This window comes from Dromiciops gliroides, chromosome 1 (genome assembly GCF_019393635.1).
Source record: "Dromiciops gliroides isolate mDroGli1 chromosome 1, mDroGli1.pri, whole genome shotgun sequence".
Lineage (NCBI taxonomy): Eukaryota > Metazoa > Chordata > Mammalia > Microbiotheria > Microbiotheriidae > Dromiciops > Dromiciops gliroides.
Genome location: NC_057861.1, coordinates 263446252 through 263467853, shown reverse-complemented (window position 1 = coordinate 263467853; position 21602 = coordinate 263446252). Strand labels below are relative to the sequence as shown.

General features: G+C 37.0%; 1 protein-coding gene across 1 annotated transcript in view; it reads right to left on the bottom strand.

The window, feature by feature from the left end:
- The window catches only part of RP1 (RP1 axonemal microtubule associated), a 715393-nt gene that overhangs the window by 156574 nt on the left and 537217 nt on the right, over positions 1–21602 (bottom strand). The window contains exons 41-44 of the mRNA XM_043976222.1: positions 12071–12252; positions 11458–11544; positions 6617–6749; positions 3182–3333 (exon numbers count right to left, since the gene is read on the bottom strand). Coding sequence (XP_043832157.1) covers positions 3182–3333; positions 6617–6749; positions 11458–11544; positions 12071–12252 — 554 coding nt within the window. The remainder of the gene's footprint in view (positions 1–3181; positions 3334–6616; positions 6750–11457; positions 11545–12070; positions 12253–21602) is intronic.

Below are 21602 nucleotides of genomic sequence, written 5' to 3'. Positions count from 1 at the left end.
TCTTTCTTTCTTTCTTTCTTTCTTTCTTCTTTCCTTCCTTCCTTCCTTTTGCTTTTATTTGAGCCTTATACAAAATGACTAATATGGAAATGTCTTACATAACAGCACATGTATAACCTATATCTAATTGCTTACCACCTCAGGGAGGGGAGGGGGAAAGAAAGGGAAGGATAAAATTTAGAATTCAAAACTTTAAATAAAAATGTTTATTTAAAAAAGGAAAATAATGGAATTACCTAGGAAAAGAAATCCCTATTTGATAACAATTGCTAGGAAAACTAGAAAGGAGACTGGCTGAAATTAGGTTCAAACCAATATATCTTACACTGTAATACAATAAACCTAAATGGAAATGTGACCTAAATACTAAAAGTCACACTACAAAGGATTACCAAAGAACTAGATCAAGTAACTTTCACAGATATGGCTGTGGGGCTGGGGAGAGAAAATCCTCAATAAGGAATAAATAAGGGGCAGCTAGGTGGCAGTAGATAAAGCACTGGCCGTGGATTCAGGAGGACTTGAGTTCAAATACGGCCTCAGACACTTGACACTTAACTAGCTGTGTGACCCTGGGCAAGACACTTAACCCTTATTGGCCTGCCAAAAAAAATGAATAAATATAAAACGGAAAATTTGGTTTACATGGAATTGAAATGCTTCTGTAAAAACAAAATTAGAGCAACTGGGATAAGGAAGGAAGTAGAAAAGTATTTCTATCAATATTTTTGACAAAGGTAACATATATAATTTATAAAGGCAAGATACTGAAATGTAAAAGCCATTCCCTCATAGGTAAAAAGTTAAACAATGTAAACAAACAATAAAGAAGAATGTTGGAATACTCTAAATTATAAATAATAGAAATTCACACCAAAAATCCTCTGATGTTTTACCTTACAACCAAAAATTGACAAAGATGACAAAGATGGTTATGGTCAATGTTGGAGGGTTTGCAGAAAGATGGACATACTAACATTACTTTTGAAGCATAAAATTGATCTAACCATTCTGTGAAAGCATTTGGAATTTCCTAAAGAAAGTTATTTAAATGTTCATTCCTTTAGTCTCAGAGAGGAGAAAGACATGCGGCCCATGTTTATCAATGATAAAAAGAAAAATTCTATAAACACCAACATACTTCTAGCAAAACATTTTATAGTGGTAAAGAACTGCAAATAAGGTAGATGTCCATTTATTGTGATACATGAATATAATGAAATATTCCTCCTATGTCAAATTAAATAGTGAATACAGAGAAGCCTTGTATGAACTGATACAAGGTAAAGTTGGTAGAATCAGATAAAAGTGACTACAAAAATGTAAATGAAAAGAACAATGACAACAATATAATAGAATTTGGATGCTATGAAATTATGAACCAAATTTGTTTGTAAGGAAGAGATACAAAAAAAAATCCCTTAATTCCCTTATTTGCAGAGGTGGGGGCTATGGCAACAAAATACTATATAAGTTTGACTTGGTTGATATGTTAGTTTTATGGAACTTTTTTTTCTCCTTTTTATCATGTGTTATAAGAGATAGTTCTCTAGGAAGGTGAGAAGAGATGGAAAGAATCATTGGAAAATGTGGTGATTTGCAAACAATACATCAACAAAATTTTATTGTTAAAGGAAACAGTTTAATAAAACAGGTGACTTAATGGGAAGATGGCTAAACAAAATGTAGCACATTAATATAGCAGAATGTTATTATATATAAAGAGTACAGAGAAACTTGGGAAGAAATATGAATTCTATAAGGTAATGTAAGCAGAACTTGGAAGACAATATACCAGATGAACATAACAATGTAAATGGAAAGACAAATAGAATGATACTAAACAGTATGTTATTATAGGGACCTAACTTGGTGGGGGTGGGGGGGGCAGGCTTCAGAGAAGAGAAATGCATTTTCTCCCTTTCATTGAAGAAGTATGTGAATATCAGTATGGAGTATTGCTTGTGCTATCTGATATAACTGACATGAAGGAGGTTTTTGCTGAATTTTTAAAAATATTTTTACAATATTTATATTAGCTGTCTTTGTGGTGGCAAATAATTGGAAATTGAGGGAATGTCCATCAATTGGGGAATGGCTGAACAAGTTGTGGTATATTAATGTAATGGAATACTATTGTTCTATAAGGAATGATGAGCAGGCAGATTTCAGAAAAACTTGGAAAGACTTAAGTGAAGTGAATGCTGATTGAAGTGAGCAGAATCAGGAAAACACTGTACACAGTAACAGCAAAATTGTGTGATGATCAACTGTGATAGACTTGGCTCTTCTCAGCAGTGCAATGATCCAAGATAATTCCAAAGAACTCATAATTGAAAATGTTCTCCACTTCCAGAAAAAAATAACTGTGGATTCTGAATATATATTGAACCATACTGTTTCTACCTTTTTGTTGTTGTTTTTTCTTATTTCTTTTTTGAGGTTTTTCCCTTTTGTTCTCATTTTTCTTTCACAACATGACTAATGCAAAAATATGTTTAATGTGATTGTACATATATAACACATATCATATTGCTTTCTGTCTTGGGAAGGGCAGAAGGAACAGAATGAGGGAGAAAAATTTGGAACTAAAAATCTTATGAAACCAAATGTTAAAACCTATCTTTACATGAAACTGGAAAACAATAATATACTTTTATGATAAAAAATAATTTTTTTACACAGGAAGGTGGGGAGGCTGGGGGGTGAGTATAATTGAATGTAAAATAAAATGATTTTTTAAAATAAGAAAGCAGAAATAAGAAAAATAAAGCATGTTCATTCCTGATTCAAAAGATTAGATTCACAAATTATCAAAGGAGTTCACAATATCATTCATTATTTTTTCTATTTATGTCTGAATAATTGTTTGACCACCATTTTAACAGCTATTTTTGTTTTACTTAATAGTAATGTTGCTATAACAGTACTGTTAACATAATAGTAATGTTAACATCACAGTGATAATGACAAAAATCTATAACTTTATCATCATCAATATTTGTTATTCACCTACTGCATGTTGGAAGCTGTACTTTAAAATTAGTCACCTCTATCTTACTCATTCTTTTTTAAAAAGACATTTCTAAAAGGCAATCATGTATCCAATGGCTTATACATAGACACACATACAAACATGTACAGAAATACACATATTTGTTTCCTTTAGCTCAAACTATACCTTGCCTCTTTCAAAACCGGAATTCAACCCAGAGTGTCTGAGTTTTCTTGGACAAGAGTCTCCATTTTCCCCAAATATTGTGATAAAGATATCCACATCAGTTCCTGATGCCGGCTGTATCCCTGTGTGGATACTAACTAAGTAAAGCACATCTATAAACAAATAAACAGAAAAATACAAAGTAAACTTTTGTGGAAAAGCACATTCAGGATAAATAATATGTAATCCTAGTACAAGTGGGCCAGTCTAAGTGAATTATCAAGGTAGCTTGGGGGATAGATATGAGGCAGCATACCTGGTGAGTCAAATCCCCACCTACTCCTATACCCCTGACTGCCAACTTTGCTCCCAACAGTGGTGCAGCTAGCCATAAGCACTGGGGATAGGAGTGTTCCCAGGCCATGAGATCTATTTCTAGCCTCACCCCCTAGGTATCACTGAAAGAAGTTGTAGAAAGGGGCCCTTCCTCATCACCACAAATAACACCTGCTTTTTAATTGTCACCAATGGGGCAGATAAGCAGAGGAGCCCTGGGGGTGGCAGCACTTCCAAGACCACATGTTTTCCTTCTTGTCCAGCCATCATAGCTATAATCCAGAGAGAAAACTTCTATGTATAAGGGGTTGGCCATCACTACCAATGGCCCATCAACTGCCACTAACAGGGTAGTCAAGGTGGCATAGTTAAAGCAGGAAGATAACATGTGTCAGGTGAGTTGAATCACCACCACCACTTCCTGGAATATCACCCCCTCAGACTATGGTGAAGACAGCTAAGGACCCTGAAACCAAGAGACTTTAGAATAGCTATATTCCCAGCCTAGCACCCTCAGTCATCCTGGGAAGGAACCCTTTGGACATGCAGCCTGGCAACAGCTCCTGCAGCTACCACAACCACATCTATTGAAGACCCAGAAAATAAAGCTATTATTGTTACCAAAGTTCTTTAATAATGTCAAATGGTTCAGGATCAGAAACACATGATTTTGCCAGTGGAAATGAAATTCTAGAAGACACTCAAGCATCACCATATGTGTTGTCACTGTACTCTAAGGGCCATGGGAACTTTCTACCTAAGTTACAGGTGAAACCTTCCTTATGCATTTTTTCCCTCCTAATGAAGGTGAACTACTTGAGAGAAGGGGTTGTCTTACTTTTCTATTTGAATCCCCAATGCTTAATACGATGGTTTATATAGAGAAAGTGCTAAATAAATATTCATCCATTTAATTGCTAATTTAAATAACTGTGTTAGAAATAACAACCATAGGCCTTGAATAGTGTGGTGTCAATTGAAAAGTACTGCATTTGAAATCAGAACTATGTTTGAATGGTGGCTCTACTAGCTAATACCTATATGACCTTGGACAAATCACCACTTCTCTGGGTCTCATTTTCCCTAGCTGTAAAATAAAGGGATTGAACTATATTTTGTATCAGCTATGTTCATGGTATTATACCTGAAGTGAAAAAATGGTGTCTATAATTTTCTCAAGTTCAAGACCTAATATATTTCACTCAAATATGATATAACATACCTTCCTTCTTTGAGGAATACCAGAAGGAATAGTAGACTGAAAACCCCAAGCCTGAGAGTCTTTGGTGATGAGTTTCCATTTTCGAATGTTACCCAAATTCCATACTTTAGATGCATGCTCGTACACTAATTTCCATTCAGAGTGAGAAGAAAAAAAGCTACTTAGTTCTCTTTGTATTAATTATAGCTTTGAAATCCAGTTAGTCCTTCCTTCTTTGTTCTGGAATTTTATGAACAAGGAGAGAAAGAACCACAATGGGAGATTCCCATGTCTGTTCCAAATCAGCAGCACTGGGTATTAGGCTCTCAGTGAGATAATTGCTGCCACTACCAATTAATGTGGTCTGGGGAAGTGGCTCAACTCGCCCCTTCAATATGCATTAACATTTCCCACTGATAGCAATAATTATTATCTACCATGAAGTCTAGATGACAGCATATTGTTAGGTAGTATATGCTCCTTTAGGCAGCATGACAAAAATGTTTTAGCAAGGGCAGTGTTAACTGTAGAAAAAAGTGATGAAACCTTTCACCATCGAATTTCATCAACCTTTTGGGTCTGAAGCAGAAGAGATGCTAAGTCTTTGCCCAACCATGTCTACATAACTTAGTGATAGAGATTGCCACAAATATATATATATATATATATATATATATATATATATATATATATATATATATATATGTGTGTGTGTGTGTGTGTATATATTTAATAAATAATATATTAAAAGTTATATATAAAATTAATATATATTAAAAGTTTGTAAACATATACATTTATATATTATATAATCTATACACACATGAGCATATATATGTATGTATGTATGTATACATAAACTTTATTTCTACAACTCATACAGAGAGAGGAAGATGTTGAGGTACAGCTAGGCAAAAAACGGATAGACTGCTGGGCCTACAGTCAGGAAATTAAAGTTAAATCTAACCTTAGACACTTCCTAGATTTATAACCCTGGGCAAGTCACTTATCTTCTACCTGCCTCAGTTTCCTCATTTGTAAGATAGGAATAATAACTGTACCTACATCCTGATGTTGTTGAAAGGAACAAGTGAGATATATATAAAGTACTTTGCAAACTTTAAAACACTATATAAGGGGGCAGCTAGGTGACACAGTGGATGAAGCACCAGCCCTGGATTCAGGAGGACCTGAGTTCAAATCCAGACTCAGATACTTGACACTTACTAGCTGTGTGACCTTGGTCAAGTCACTTAACACTCATTGCCCTGCAAAACAAAACAAAAACAAAAACAAAATACTATATAAAAAACACTATATAAAGACTAGCTATTATGTGCATCAACATTTTCCCAGATTCAGACCTTCTTCCATTTTTATTTAACTTCAAATTCCAAAACATATTGACCATTAAAAAAATATATCTTACTCTGCTAAAAAAAATTCTACCACAATGGATCATTAAAAACCAAACACAAACACTTCCACATTTCAAATGAATGAATAAAGCTAGTTTGCTAAGTTAGCAAATTGATAAGCATTTTGCTATGCACAGCAGTAAGTATCCTTGATTTGGAATAAAAGGTTCTGGGATCAAATCCCAGCTCTGCCACTTACTACCTGTGTGACTTTGGGAAAGGTCATAGAATCTTTCTGAGCCTGAATTTTGTCATCTCTGAAATGAGGGAGCTGAACAAGATAGACTTAAAAGTCCTTGCCAGTTTTAAATCTTTGATGTTATTATTTTTAGCCTTAATCTTATAAGGAGGAGTAAGACTAAAACATTTTGAAAGTCTTTGTGACTGATAGAGATTTCTCTAAGATTAGATTCCCCTTTAATGTGAAATGAGTGACCTAATGAAACATTTCAGGAAAAAAAAAACATTTGGAGGCTTATTTCTTATTTTTAGCAGCAATACCTCTCAGGGGTTCCTTTTCTGGCCTGATTGCCGCTAGCTCCGTCACGCTTTCTGATCCATCTTCATCAAAGAGCCACCGGTCTGCCACATAAAAGGCCAGCTCTTCCTTCGTGTCCATATCTTTGAGCCGGAGCTGCAGGCAACAGAAAAGAATTCAAGTCTTATAAATTAATTTATTTCTATTCATCAGACAGAGATTTTGGTCATTTAAATATCTACAGTATTGAAACTATCACTATTTTCAACACTGAGTAAAAATTTAAGGAATGTTGATAAAGCAAACACTTGATATTATCTGCTTGTATAATACTACAATGTTTTGCAGAATGGTTGAATCTACTCACCCATCCATGAGTGAAATAGCATATTTTTAGTTCCATAGTTAAATAGTTCTCATAGTGTAGCATGTAGAATTCTAGAGGTCTCTGATATCCTTTTTTGGGGGGTGGGGGGGGAGGATAGTGGTCCCTAAGGTTAGATTAATTTTCATAATAATACTAGCATGCTATTTGTGCATTAAAATACTTTTCTCTTTTCTAACTATAAATCTGTGGGAGACTGGATGGTCTTCATATACAATTAAAACAAAGTATTACAACAGATTGAATGCAAAAACAGACACAATAATTGTATTCTCTTCTTAAGTCAAACATTAAAGAGATTTAAAAAATATGTAAAACAATGTAATGGTACCATTCTCACAATTTTTTTGTTTTGGAAAACTAATCCAATTTTTCATCATTTTTCTTAAAAGCATGCTATTTATGTTAACACTTAAGTTTCTTAGAGTTATTTTAAATGAATTAATGATATTATTAAATTTTATGTTTCAATTTCTAAATCAATAGATATTATCCACTTAATAGCTCTTTGGGTTCCTCAATAACTTTTAACAGTACAAAAGGGTCTTAAGACCAAAAAAATTGAGAACTTCAACCTTGTCCTCTCCAATGATGAGTTTTCTTGTCTTTTAGTTTCTTTTTAAAATTTTAATGGGGATGAGATGATACTTTATGGTTACTAAGATTCATTATTATTCTCTTTTTAAAAAAAAATCTTCATATTACCAGTACCCTAGCAGAGTGCCTTCTACTTAGGTAATTAATAAATGCTTATGGAATTAAATTTCACCACACTGATTAGTATTTATTTGAGCAATTTTCAGACAGTTATTGATTGAACTTCTTGAATTTTTTTACATCCTTCAACCAATTGTCTACTGGAGAATTGTATTTATTCTTAATATTTATTTCAATTACCCCTTGGAAGGCAGGATTCTATTAGATATATTTAATGCAATGTTTTTCAATCCATATCATATCTCTAAATCTAACTACATAGATTGCACTTGTGCAAAAGCTTTCCAATTTTATATAAACCCCAAATTAACTATTTTGTCTTTAATGATTTCTTCTATTCCTGGCCTTATTATTTAAAATAAAATTCTATAAAACTGTGAAATATGTAACCATATTCTACTTTAATTTGTCTTATATAAAGTGCAATACTTTATATTGAGAATATGCATCTACTTTAAAATTATTATATTATAAAGTAGGACATATGAAATCTGGTTTTGGTTTGGTGTGGTTTGGTTTTTTGCCAGAATGTTTTCCAGCAATGCTGATCAAATAAGAGTTCCTTCCCTAGGCATTTGTTTTCTTGAGTTTTGCAAATGTGAATTTATTTCTAGGTATTGTTCATGTAGCTTATTGTTCTGATAAGCTATTTCTTTCAAAATCCAGTACAAGATAGTTTTGATGACTGATTAAAAATATATTTCTTTACCAATTAGTTTCAGTTAGACTTTCCCTTATGTATTTAGATGGTACATATAAATACATACCCCTTCATTGTTATACATTTTTTCTCACCCTATTCCTTTTTCTATAGAACTATGTATCAGTTTGTATTAGAAAAACATGATCTCGTCCTTCACTCCCAACAGAGACCCAAATCCCTGACTCCCCACAAACACTTCTTAAAAATGTATTAGTCAGGACAGCTAGGTGGTACAGTGGATAGAGCACTGGCCCTGGAGTCAGGAGGACCTGAGTTCAAATCCAATCTCAGAAACACTTACTAAGCTGTGTGACCCTGGGCAAGTCACAACCCCAATTGCCTCACCAAAAAAAAAAAAAAAAATGTATTAGCCTCAGTTTTTTTGGCAGTGATGCAGTCTCCTTTTCAAATTCAGACCCAATTCTTCCCTCCCCACCTAAAGGGTACCACCCCATTTTTCTTTTCTTTTTTTTTTCTTTTATCTTTTGCTTTTATTACTATATCTTTAGGGATGAGGATAGATATATTCTCACTGTCATCCTTATGATATACCATTGATCTGTCCTTTGACCGCTGTTTCCTAAATTTCAAGGTGATTTTAATTTGTGATTTCCTGAAATATGATATTGAAGGAGTTTTTATTGTTTAGTTATGTTTTTTATCCTGAAAAAAAAAATCAGTGGTTTTTACTTAAATCATTTCTTAGAATCATGTTTTCTAATTTTTTTTAGATTGTAGATATCCCATATGGTGTTCAAATTTTATTTTCTTTGATGTTGTTCTAATATTTATTTTTGTCACTTAATTTTTTGAGTTCTAAACTCTCTATTTTTAAAAGGTGCTAAGTGTTTTGCCCAGGATCCTTAGCTCATATTCTAAGCCATAGATCACCTTTAAAATATTACATTAAGTGCCCAAATTTTACTCATTGCTGTCTTAAGGTCTTTTGTTCAACAACTCCTGGAATTCTTGTGGTTATTCCATTCTGTTTCCTAAGGTTCCATTTAGAAACATTACAGAGTTGTTCTCTTATTATGGAGTTTTCTCCTAGAATTCTCACATCCCATATTATTTCTTAAATCTGTCAAACTTTTATTTGCTTGTTATTTTCCTTAGTTACTCTTCTTTTTTCTGTGGGGATTTCTTTTCTTTAAATCCTTTAAGATGTTTATACTAATGTTTTTCAGTGTGTTTGACACATTTCTAATCTATCTCAGTCATTTTGCTAGATAGCTAGGATGACGTTTTAAAAGTGCTTTCTAGAAGGTTTAGAATTTTTTATATGTATCATACCTGAGTTTATCTAATGATAAACATAATTGTCCATTTCAAGACTCATAAAGTAAGAAAAGTTGTACATTGTAATGATTAGAATCACGCCACCTGCTGGAGACTTACTGTAGTAAAGCTCTGCCATGAGGAGAAGGTGTCTGAGGGCAAGACATCCGGCTCTTTGGTGTGAGGAAGAGAGAGCGAGGCTGGCTCTCTCATTCTTTTTCTTCAGGACTCGGGTGGAGAAGGGAGCTAGAAATGCGCTCTCCCTTTAATAGATAGATGAATCTAGGCCTTTCTCTCTCTCTTTACCAAATTCTTATTCTCCTTAATAAATGCTTAAAAGTCTAACTCTTGCTAAAGCTTATAATTTATTGGCAACCACTCAGATATTTTAGACAGACTAGCTAGAATTTTAGCCCCTTACAACATTTTCTTATTACTATTACTTCCAGTTGGGCCTAATTGCTAGATATATTATAATAGACAAGAATTAACTAAAAATAAATCTGTAATGAAGACCAGTATGGGGACAGGGTTTAACTCATTCATTCCTACTAGATCAGTAATGATTTCATGAAGACAAATATTTCACATTCATCTTCTTTCCAAAAATTAAGTGTGACAGGATTTTCGTGATATTAAAAAGGACACTCATACTCAGAAAAGGAGAAATTAAAAAGGAAGGATGTGATTAGGGAATAGTGAGGGAAGGGGCAATTTGGTCTTTAAAAGTTAAATAATTCATACATTCATCAAATTTATTTAGTGCCTAATATTTGCAGAATACCATTCTGTATTATCTAAGTAATGTCATGGAATATGAAACATATACAATCTAGTTAGGAAGATAAGTCATTCCCACATTAGAGTGCAGCAATGCAAAAAATAAATATTAAAACAAAAATTGTGTCCCAAATGAGTGATATAGTCAGCTATGGCACAAGGTCCTGTACACAGTGATCACTCTATAAATGTTAATGACATAAAACTCACAATAGAAAAAAAATAAGAAGAAAAAAGATAGATTGGATAGGAAAACAGAATGTTTGTATAGGAATGGGATTGATGGGAAGCCAGAAAGATAATATCCAAGTAAAAATTCTGCATCAAATAGTGCCTCGCATTTCACTCAGTTCTCCAATTCATACCCTTGTAGGTGATAATATGTTTTCTTAGGTCTGTAAAGTAAAGTAGCTGCTTAAAACTCTATACTCGTCTACAAACAGCAGCATGAAGAGGAATCAAAAGGGAAGGGGCCAGCATCAAATAGGAACAGTGCCTCAACCAGGCCCTGAGGTCCTTGATCTTTTCTCTATCACAAAACTGTTGTACTTAGAAGTAGTCTAAGAAATCCTTTCTCCTCTTAGCAAAAGATCCTGGGAGGGAACAGAGTCTTGGCCTTAGTGTAACCTGTATATTCTCTCTCATTATACTCACACCTCACCTCCTTTGGGGTTGTATATCCTAGGATCACAATTCACAAACGTAGAAAAGGAAGAGAACTCAGAGGTCCTCTAGTCCAACCTCCTCACTGTGAATTTCAGTCAGAGGTGTTCTCCATGACAGGTAATGATGTAGATCTCTGACGGCCTTTCTTTCTCACCGTAGATTTACAATATCTTATTCACCTTTTCTTAAGGGGTAGGAAGAATATGTTTATTTACTGGGAAAATGATTTATTTCTAAGCTATGCAGAACTTAATATTCCAAAAAGCTTTGGTTCAAAGAATGATATATTTCTTGCAGTCATTTAAATATAACATATACACAATACTGAACAGTACCTTCTGTAGCTTAATTCCTTTCTTCAAACATGAGTCAGGTAATACAAAAGAAATTTTTGTGATGTCACCAATGTCATCAATGTGCAACTGTGAAACAAAAAAATCTAAAGTTAACAGAAAGACTTTAGGAACACTGATCTTTCCATAATATAATTAAATGCTTTTTATGTCTCTGGAAGTCTCTAAAAAAGGATGACATATGAGCAGTGCTAGTTCCTCATAACACTCTTGCTAAAGCATTAGAAAGTTCCATCCTTTAGGGAGGGGGGATTTTAAACAGCTAGACTGAATTATCAAGAAGGCAGCCAAGATATGATGGTGTCTGAGATTTGGCAGAATGACTCAAAACAATTTTTAGGCACTGTGCATTTTTCTGCACCCTTTAATGTCTGAAAAGGCATTCTGAAAGTTTTGCTGACCATTTCTCTCTGTAGGATTTCTTCATTTTTGCAGTGACTAAATTTATCAAATAAGTGAGATTGACACAGCAAATTACAAGATTTGGGAGACAGTCCAAATGTTGTGGTTATTATTGTTTTTCAAGCAACCTATTGAAATACTATTTGAAACACTGGCAAGATATAAACAAAAGGTAACATTAATGTAAACTTACCAAAAATGGATCATTTTTCATGTTCTTAATTTTCTGTGCAGGAGATTTTCCTCTCATTCCAAATACAATCAGTTGAATATCTGGAACATTTTCTGGTAGGGGAAATGCAGATAGCCACATCTGCCATTGACCTCTGCTGATAACATGGGAGTCTTTTATTACTGCAGGGGTCATATTTACCTCTAGAATGAGAGAGAGAGAGAGAATCAGATGTAACAATCAGGATCACAGGATGGAAAGAGCACTAGACTCAGTCATTAGAGACTGTGAGATTTAAAATTGGATATTAGATCATAAATCTCCCCTACTTAACCCTTCCCTTAATTCATCTCCCAGACTAGTAAATGGAAGAAGCTTCTGGTTTTCTAGATAGAGCCTTTATTGTATATAAGGTGTTGTTGATTAGAAGGATAGGAAAACAGAAATACAGTACAAATCGTCTTAAATCTAGGCTTAGTCTATATTCCTTATAAAAACTCACCAAACCGATTTAGGCCACCTTTGGAGTGAGTCAGACCGTCTGTGCCGCGCCGCCCGGAGTCCCGCCAAGCCGGCAAAAAAGGCTACTCCCCTTCTCTCCACCCCGGAAGTCAAAAAACCCGGCAGGCAGTCTGACATGCGCAGCAGGCGGACTGTACCCGGCAGGCAGTCTGACATGCGCAGCAGGCGGACTGTACCCGGCAGGCAGTCTGACATGCGCAGCAGGCGGACTGTTCATCTCCTCCCCAAAAGGGTGGTCCTTGAAAAACTGGCATCTTTCAGTTATCCTAGCCGACTGTTAAAAACTTTCATATTTTACCACATTTCCCCCCTTTGCTTCCTCAAGAAATGGAATGTTTCCTTGATGGAACAGTAAAAAGAATATAATAACTTCTGCTGACTAATAATATGCGAACAACAATACAGAAAAGGAAGAGAGGAAAGTTTTGTCCAGAGGGACGATTTTTTTTTTTTCCTCATGAACCGACGCTTTGACATTAGTCTTGCAAAGGGAGAGCCTCTGCAGAGAGTACATGTTACAGATAGTATATAACAGAAAGGAGATAGTAAAAGCTAATAAAGCAAAACAGTTCATACAAAGTCTCTGAGTTCTCTTGTCTTCTTGAAGTGGTAAGATGTGATCAGGAGGAAACTGGATTCTGGTCTGGAAAACTGGATTCTGGACTCTGGTCTGGATTCTGGATTCTGGACTCTGGTCTGGAAAGCTGGATTTCTTCTTTAACTGTTTGAATTGCTGTATTTTTTTTTTTTTACTAAACCTTAGCATAGCATTTTGCAATCAGTAACACTTTTTACCACCATGTGTCTGGATCAAAGTCAAATTTAGTATGTGTTCATGACACCTGAAAATGTTATGGAAAGGTTATCATACCATATCTCATGGTTCCGAGACAGCCAGTGATTGTGCTAGGCCACAGGTGAATTCAACTGAGTGAGATAAAAAGATAAGTAAGTTCAGTTAAATTAGGTTAAATTAGGAGGGAGAGAGGATGAATACTGGACTGTGCCTAGTAATTGTGCTCTACATAGTCACCATCATAAGCAAACCATGGACTTATGTATACCTGTCTCTCCTTTTGTTGCACATATATTCTCTCCAGGGCCTGCATCAGAGTTCACAGCAAGTTAGTCTCTGAAATGATAAGTTTCCATATTTCTGAAATCTCATTAATTTCACCAAAGACAATATGATGGTAAAAATGTGTGCTATGCTGCATAACTGAGAATATATTAGTGATATATACAATAATTCCAAACCATACCCAGAGTATAATGACATATAAATAATAAACGAATGTAAATAGCTGATTATATTAGACATTGTTACATAATCTTCTTTTAGACATTATTACATAATCTTCTTTTAGCAAGTAGACCACATCATCTTATACATGAATTCTCTAGTATAACAGTAGCAGATACTTAAAGTGGTGATTAATTCATCAAAAAGAAATAAGACTTCAATAAGCAAGATTCAATATTCAATAGCATATACTTAAAATGCCTTTGAAAAGTCACTTAGTTTACAAAATCGGGTTTTTAAAGAAAAGCAAAAGAAACAAAAGTAAAAAAAAAAACAAAGCAAAACCAAAAACCAAAAATAAAAGGCAAAAGATTCGCTAAGCACCCTTTTGTGCTCTTAAAGAATTTAAAGGTGTGGTGAATTCCAGGTCTTTTCAGTGCCTTTCAAAAGTCAAAACAAAACAAAAAGCAAAAAGGATTAAAAAAAAAATAGGTATAGGGTAGGGAAAAGGGTGGGAGAAATTGAGGTGGGCCAGAAAACTAGGCCATGTGCTTCAGTGCTTTTGCCTGTGGAAGGAAATGCTTGTTAAATTTTAAGGTATTTAAGCTGCTAGAGTTTGGGGTATGCCACATTGTTTTAACTGGTTCCCCAATTCTCTGCATGCCAAAGTGGCAGGGGTTTCTGAATTGTCATTGATCTTTCTAATGCTGTCATAATGTTCTTTATGGTAGAAAATGTGGAGTTCTCTAGCATCAGTTTTGTCTGTGCCACTGATTTTCAATAAAGGCTGATTTAATTGATGAACCACAACATTCAGCTGATGCTGCTTAGCAAATGCTACAATTGTATCATTTCCTCCCCACTTTCCAAATTTCTTTAATTCATCAACATATTCTTCAAAAGGGGAGTCATTTACTATAAAAGACTCAAACTCTTGTCTATGGTTAATCATATAAGAAGCAGCTTCTTGTCTGTGTCTGAGATGATTTCTACAGTGACCTTCTAGCTGGTCTGCTAAAGCCCTAAAAAGGCAATTTCCGTCTCCTGATACTTTACGAAGACTGAGTCCCAAAGCATTTAACTGATCAGTGGGATTATTAAATGGGAACTGCCTTTTTCCTCTGAACTCTCTTTGCTCTTTAACAGTTGCTATCTTTAGGGTTTTTACCTCTTTAGTGTCTACCTCAGGTCTATCTGAAATCTCTTCACCTATGAATGGTGCAGGCTTTATATGAGAGCAATGAATCCATGAGTCTTTTTCACCAATTTTAATGGCAGTAGGAGTTGTCAATAATACCTGAAAAGGTCCTTCCCAGGCAGGTTGAGTTCCACTGGTTTTCTGAAAATTCTTTACATATATTTTATCTCCTGGGTTGAAGTTATGCAATGAAAAGTCTAATGGTCCTGCCTGGACCACAGCTCCTGCCTCATGGAGTTCACGTAGCCTGGTCTGTAATTCCTGTATATAGGAAGCAACAGAAGTATCACCTCCCACCAGTGATGTATAAACTGGGGAAAAAGTTTTAGCTTGGATAGGAGGGTGACCAAAAAGCATTTCATAAGGAGATATATGAAGTTCTCCTCTTGGTCTACTTCGTAGATAGAATAATGCCAATGGTAGAACATCAGGCCATTTCAAATGGGTTTCAGTACATAATTTGCCAATCATACTCTTAAGCTCTTTATTCATACGTTCGACTTGGCCTGAACTTTGTGGATGGTAGGGCGTGTGGAATTTTGGAGTCACTCCCAAGAAAGAGTAGATTTGGGATAAAATCGAATCAGTGAAATGTGTGCCTTTGTCAGAATCGATGCGGGCTGGTGGGCCAAAACGAGGTACTATCTCTTTAAGAAGAATTTTGGCAACAAAGGCAGCTGTGGCTCGGGGGCTGGGAAAGGCCTCCACCCACCGAGTGAGCTGATCAACTATAACAAGGCAAAATTTATAATGTCCTGCTTTTGGCATAGTAATATAATCAATTTGTAAGTGCTCAAAAGGTGTATATGCTAGAGGACGCCCTCCATAAGCTTTGGCCTTAAAAGCATACTGATTATAAGACTGACATGTGGAGCAGCCCGAGCAGATTCGAGATGCTGTATTAGTCACACCTGGTGCTATCCAGGTTCTCTTAATAGAGTCTACAATGCCTTGTGTACCAAAATGGCCTTTTCTGTGAACAGAGAGGCATACCTGGTGGTAGAATTTCCGGGGAAGAAATGGCTTACCTTCCGGAGACACCCAGATGCCATTGATCTGTTTCGCCTTAAATTTCTTTTTCCACTTTTCTACTTCAGAATCGTCATAGGTTAGGTTGGAAGGAATATCCTCAGAAGGTGAAAGGTTAAATACATGTTCAGGAGCTTCTAATGCAGCTAGCTTGGCTGCAGAATCGGCTCGTGCATTTCCCTTTGAAACAGGATCACTATTCCCTGTGTGGGCAGGGCAATGTACAACGGCTAGGGAAGAAGGCAGTTTTAGGGCATCTAAGAGGTCCTTGATAAGGTCCCCATTGGCAATAGCCTTGCCCGAGGATGTTAGAAAGCCTCGTTGACGCCAAATCATACCAATAAAGTGGCATATGCCAAAGCCATATTTCGAGTCAGTAAAAATGGTGGCACTCTTATCTTTAGCTATATTACAGGCCTGTGTAAGAGCCACAAGTTCAGCAGCCTGTGCACTAAAATGGGAAGGCAGAGAAGCTGCCCAGAGGGTGTCATAATCAGAAACTACAGCAGCTCCAGTAAAACGGGTTCCCTCTCTCACAAATGAGGAACCATCTGTATAGAGGACAAGATCAGGATTTTCTAAAGGTGTATCAAAAAGATTGTCACGGGGTTTTTCAGCCATATCAACTAAAGAAGCACAGTCATGCAACGGTTCCCCCGAGAATGGTAAGTTAGGGAGTAGTGTTGCTGGGTTAAGAACTGTGCAGCGTTTTAAAGTGATATTCTCATTACCTAACAGGGTTATTTCATACTTAGCCAGCCTTTGATCTGAAAAGGCTTGTGTCCTGTGACGTAGTAAGAGAGCCTCCACTTCGTGAGGGCATTGCACAGTTAGAGGGTTACCTAGGACCAAATCAGAGGCTTTTTCTACCAAAAGCGCTGTGGCCGCCACTGCTCTAAGGCAAGGTGGCGCTCCAGCCGCTACAGGGTCCAGCTGAATTGAATAGTAGGCTATAGGACGTTGGTTAGGCCCCAGTGACTGAGTCAGGACTCCAGAAGCCACCCCCCTTTGTTCATGCACAAAGAGAGTGAAAGGCTTACTATAATCTGGCAGTCCTAGGGCAGGTGCTGATAACAAGGCCCGTTTTAATTCTTTTATGGCTGAGAGATGCTGGGGATCCAACTGTAAACTGTCTGGAACAGAACTTTTTGTAAGAGCTATGAGGGGTTTAGTAATTTCACCAAAAGAGGGTATCCATTGTCTACAGTACCCAGCTGCTCCCAGAATGGCTCTCAACTGCCTCTTAGTAGTGGGGGCAGAGAGTTGTTGAATGGCCTGGACTCTCTTAGAAGAGACAGAGCGAGTTCCAGCAGCCAAAATAAATCCTAAATATTCTACCTGGGGCAAACACCATTGTACCTTTGTCTTGGAAACCTTGTGTCCTCTCTTGTGCAGCTCCAGCAGTAAGTGACGGCTATCTTCCTGACAAATTTCAGCATTAGGAGAGGCCAAAAGTAAGTCATCAACATATTGTACTAGTATGGAGCCCTTAAAGGTAATAGAGGCCAGATCCTGCTGTAAAATTTGGGAAAATAATGTGGGACTGTCTACAAATCCCTGTGGGAGTCTAGTCCAGGTCCACTGTCTATTTTTCCAGGTAAAAGCAAATAAATATTGGAAGTCCTCATGTACTGGTATGGAGAAAAAGGCAGAGCAAAGGTCTACCACTGTGAAACATGTAGATTCATAGGGAATCGATGAAATTATCGTAGCCGGGTTTGGAACTATGGAATGTCTAGGAATAACATAATTATTAATCGCTCTAAGATCTTGCACAAAACGATAAACAGGTTTACCATCTGGCCCAGGCTTGGGTTTTTTAACTGGCAAAATGGGAGTATTGCATGGAGAGTGATGACATGGAATAATAATACCCTGGCTTTTCAAAGCCTCAATTATAGGGGTGATCCCTTCTATTGCTTCCCTAGACAATGGATACTGTGGAATGGAGGGGGGTGGTCCCCCCTTAACTTTAAAGGTAACAGGCATGGCAGACTTAAGGAGCCCCACCTCATTAGGGGATGAGGCCCATAAAGACTCAGGAATGTCAGAGGGGATTTTGGATACCTCCCCTGCTGTTCCTTGAGCTTCTGTAAGTAAAATTGGTAATAAATGAACAGTATCCTCTGGCAATTGTAAGGAGACAGCCCCATCTGGAGCACAAGATATGGTTGCTCTAAGCTTGCAAAGGAGATCACGACCTAATAAATTTACAGGGGCATCAGGCATGAGTAAAAATGAATGTTCCACTGTTAAGGGCCCCATAGATACCATGCGAGGATTCAATTTTGCCACTCTCTGGCTCTTTCCTGAGACTCCCACTACATTCAAAAATCCTACAGGTCTACACCCAGCATCTGGTTTGCTTACTAATACTGATTTAGAGGCTCCTGTGTCTAGCAGACAATCATAATAAGTCTCCCCCACTTTTAAGGTGACATGTGGTTCATTACTCTGGGGAGGTGAATGGACTGGCACAAGTGCATTCAAAAAATCCGGATCTGGGAATATATGGCTTTCATTATCTATGTTCCATTCCTCCCCAAGACACCATCATTCCTGTGTCCTCTTCTGAGGGGGGTCTTGGTTACCATTATTCTGGTACTGCCTTTCTGTATTCCTCCAAAAAGATCTATTTCTATTTTGATTTCGCCTGTAATTAGAATTAGAATTTCTTCTCCAAGTCCTACATTCTCTCAATTCATGCCCCTCCTTACGACAGTAACAACACACCTTAGTGTCCTTGTTCCGGTGTCCACATGGCTGACTAGGAATCGCTGGTGCCAGAATGCTCTGTTTAGGGTGATCTGGATCTTCCTCACGTGAGTCAAAGACATAATTTGCAAGTTCCTTAATTCTATCTACTGAGAGATTTCTCCAGTCTGGACATTGTTTCAGAAAGTATCTGCGTATTTCTGGCAGTGAATTATAAACAAATGTGTTGAGAATGATACAGGAATCTCTTAAATCTACTGGATCCAATCTGGTGTACTGTCTAGCGGCCTCACAAAGTCTATCATAAAATCTGTTTGGTCTTTCATTAGCCTCCTGAGGTAGGCTTAAAAATTTCTGCCAGTTTTCCGGTTTTCTAGAGCAAGATTCCATTCCCTTAAGAAGTGTTTCTCTAGCATCTTTTAATCTTTGGAAATCCCTATCATCATTATAATTCCACTCTGGATCCTTTAGAGGCCATTCCACATCGGCCTTACCTTTCGCAACAAGGGCATTTCCTGCTGAGATAATATCTGTAATCTCAGTTGGGGACAGTAAAGTTTCCAAAAGGCAAGTAACATCAGCCCAACTGGGTTGATATGCATTAAATATAGTCCTTAACTGTGAAATTACAGTGTTTGGATTTTTCTCAAAACTAGGGATGATTGATTTCCATGCGCTCAAGTCACTTGGTCTAAAGGGGCTATATTTTCTGACTTGAATTGGCACTCCCTTCTTACTATGTTCTATAGCTTCCTGCAGAGGGAGTAGTTTCTGCTGATCTGATTCTGAACTTGGATCATCTCTAGTAGAAACAGCCATTTTGAGGTCTCTCTCCATATGTGAGAGTTTCCCCCACATCATAACAATGATAATAACAAAAACAACGATAATAACAAAAACAAAAAAAAAACAACAAAAAAAAATAAAATCCTTAGTCGTATGAACTATGGATGTGGTATTAAAAGGTATTTCAATTGCAGGCATAAAATTTCTACTTATATTAAACGTATTTTCCCAAAGATTCTCACGTATACTATTATACAAAAAACTTTTTGCTGCCTGAATGAGGAAAAAACCAATAATGTTATGAAGGACCATTGAGTAAACTATTCCTCTAAGTCGGGATGTTATGCTGTCCCAATACATTCCGATGAGAAAAATCAAAGGGATGGTAGAATATTCGAGCATCTTGCCCTTTAAACTGGGCTGGCTTTTCTGTTTAAAGCAAGACTTTTAGAGGCTTAAAGTCTTTAAGGGAGATTAGACAAAGGGAAAGTCCGCGGGGGGGGGGGGGGGGGGGGGGGTATTTGGAAAATCCACCGAATTAGCCGGCTTATGGCCAAACTAGGGAGGGTGGGAGGGTCCTTAAGGTCCCTTCGGGGTCGCCAAACTGTGAGATTTAAAATTGGATATTAGATCATAAATCTCCCCTACTTAACCCTTCCCTTAATTCATCTCCCAGACTAGTAAATGGAAGAAGCTTCTGGTTTTCTAGATAGAGCCTTTATTGTATATAAGGTGTTGTTGATTAGAAGGATAGGAAAACAGAAATACAGTACAAATCGTCTTAAATCTAGGCTTAGTCTATATTCCTTATAAAAACTCACCAAACCGATTTAGGCCACCTTTGGAGTGAGTCAGACCGTCTGTGCCGCGCCGCCCGGAGTCCCGCCAAGCCGGCAAAAAAGGCTACTCCCCTTCTCTCCACCCCGGAAGTCAAAAAACCCGGCAGGCAGTCTGACATGCGCAGCAGGCGGACTGTACCCGGCAGGCAGTCTGACATGCGCAGCAGGCGGACTGTTCATCTCCTCCCCAAAAGGGTGGTCCTTGAAAAACTGGCATCTTTCAGTTATCCTAGCCGACTGTTAAAAACTTTCATATTTTACCACAAGACTGAGGCCTGCGTTCAAACATTGCCTCTGAAACTTGTAACAGTGTAACAAATAAGCCTCTCAGATCCTCAGTTCAGTCATTTATAAATTGAGAAAAATAATATTTATTGCACCTACTGCATAGTGCTATTGTGAAGAGCAAATAAAAAGAAGCTTTTGAAAATCTCAAAATACTCCGTTTAATCATTAGACAGATGTACAAATTCTATTTAAGCAACGTATTCCCAATTTTGCAGCAAATTAACCCCAAAACACACACGCTCAGTAAAAATGTATCCTTCTCATATTCTTCTCATCAGAACCTAGACCTAGCCTCCAGGACCCTGTTTTCTGAATAATGGTCTTTCACCTTATCTTCCACAGTACCGGACCTCCACATTTACTCCTAGGCCATTTCCAAACTGTGCCTTTGTGTGCCTATTTCCCTCCCTTCTATGCCCCCTTTATGTATTCTCTCCACCCCCCCCCCCATTCCTTATCCCCACCATCTTAGAACAAGGATTAATTTAGTGGATTACATTGGTATCCCCAGCTCTTAGCACAGTACCTAGTACATAGTACTCACTAAATAAAAGCTTCATTATTCATTATAAAGTACCTATGCTAAGTGTTGCAAAGTAAAACACACATGAAGAAGCAATCACGCAAGTTATTACATTATTGAGGGACACAATTGGCGTTTCAGACAAAATATGGTCTAGAAATTCAAAGAAGGGAGAGATCAGCGGGGTCTATGGTATTTTCAAAAGGCATTCTAGATTATAAAGGACAAGAGATAGGCCATGAATGAATGGTGAGAATTTGGATCAACAAAAGGGAGAGAAATAAGATAAGTAAAGCCCTGAAGTTGAGATCACGTATGCGGTTTATATGAGACAAAAAGCCTCATATATGACTTAGCTGGAGCACAGGGTTCACAGAGGGAAGTGGTAGATAAAGCTGGCTATGCAGTCC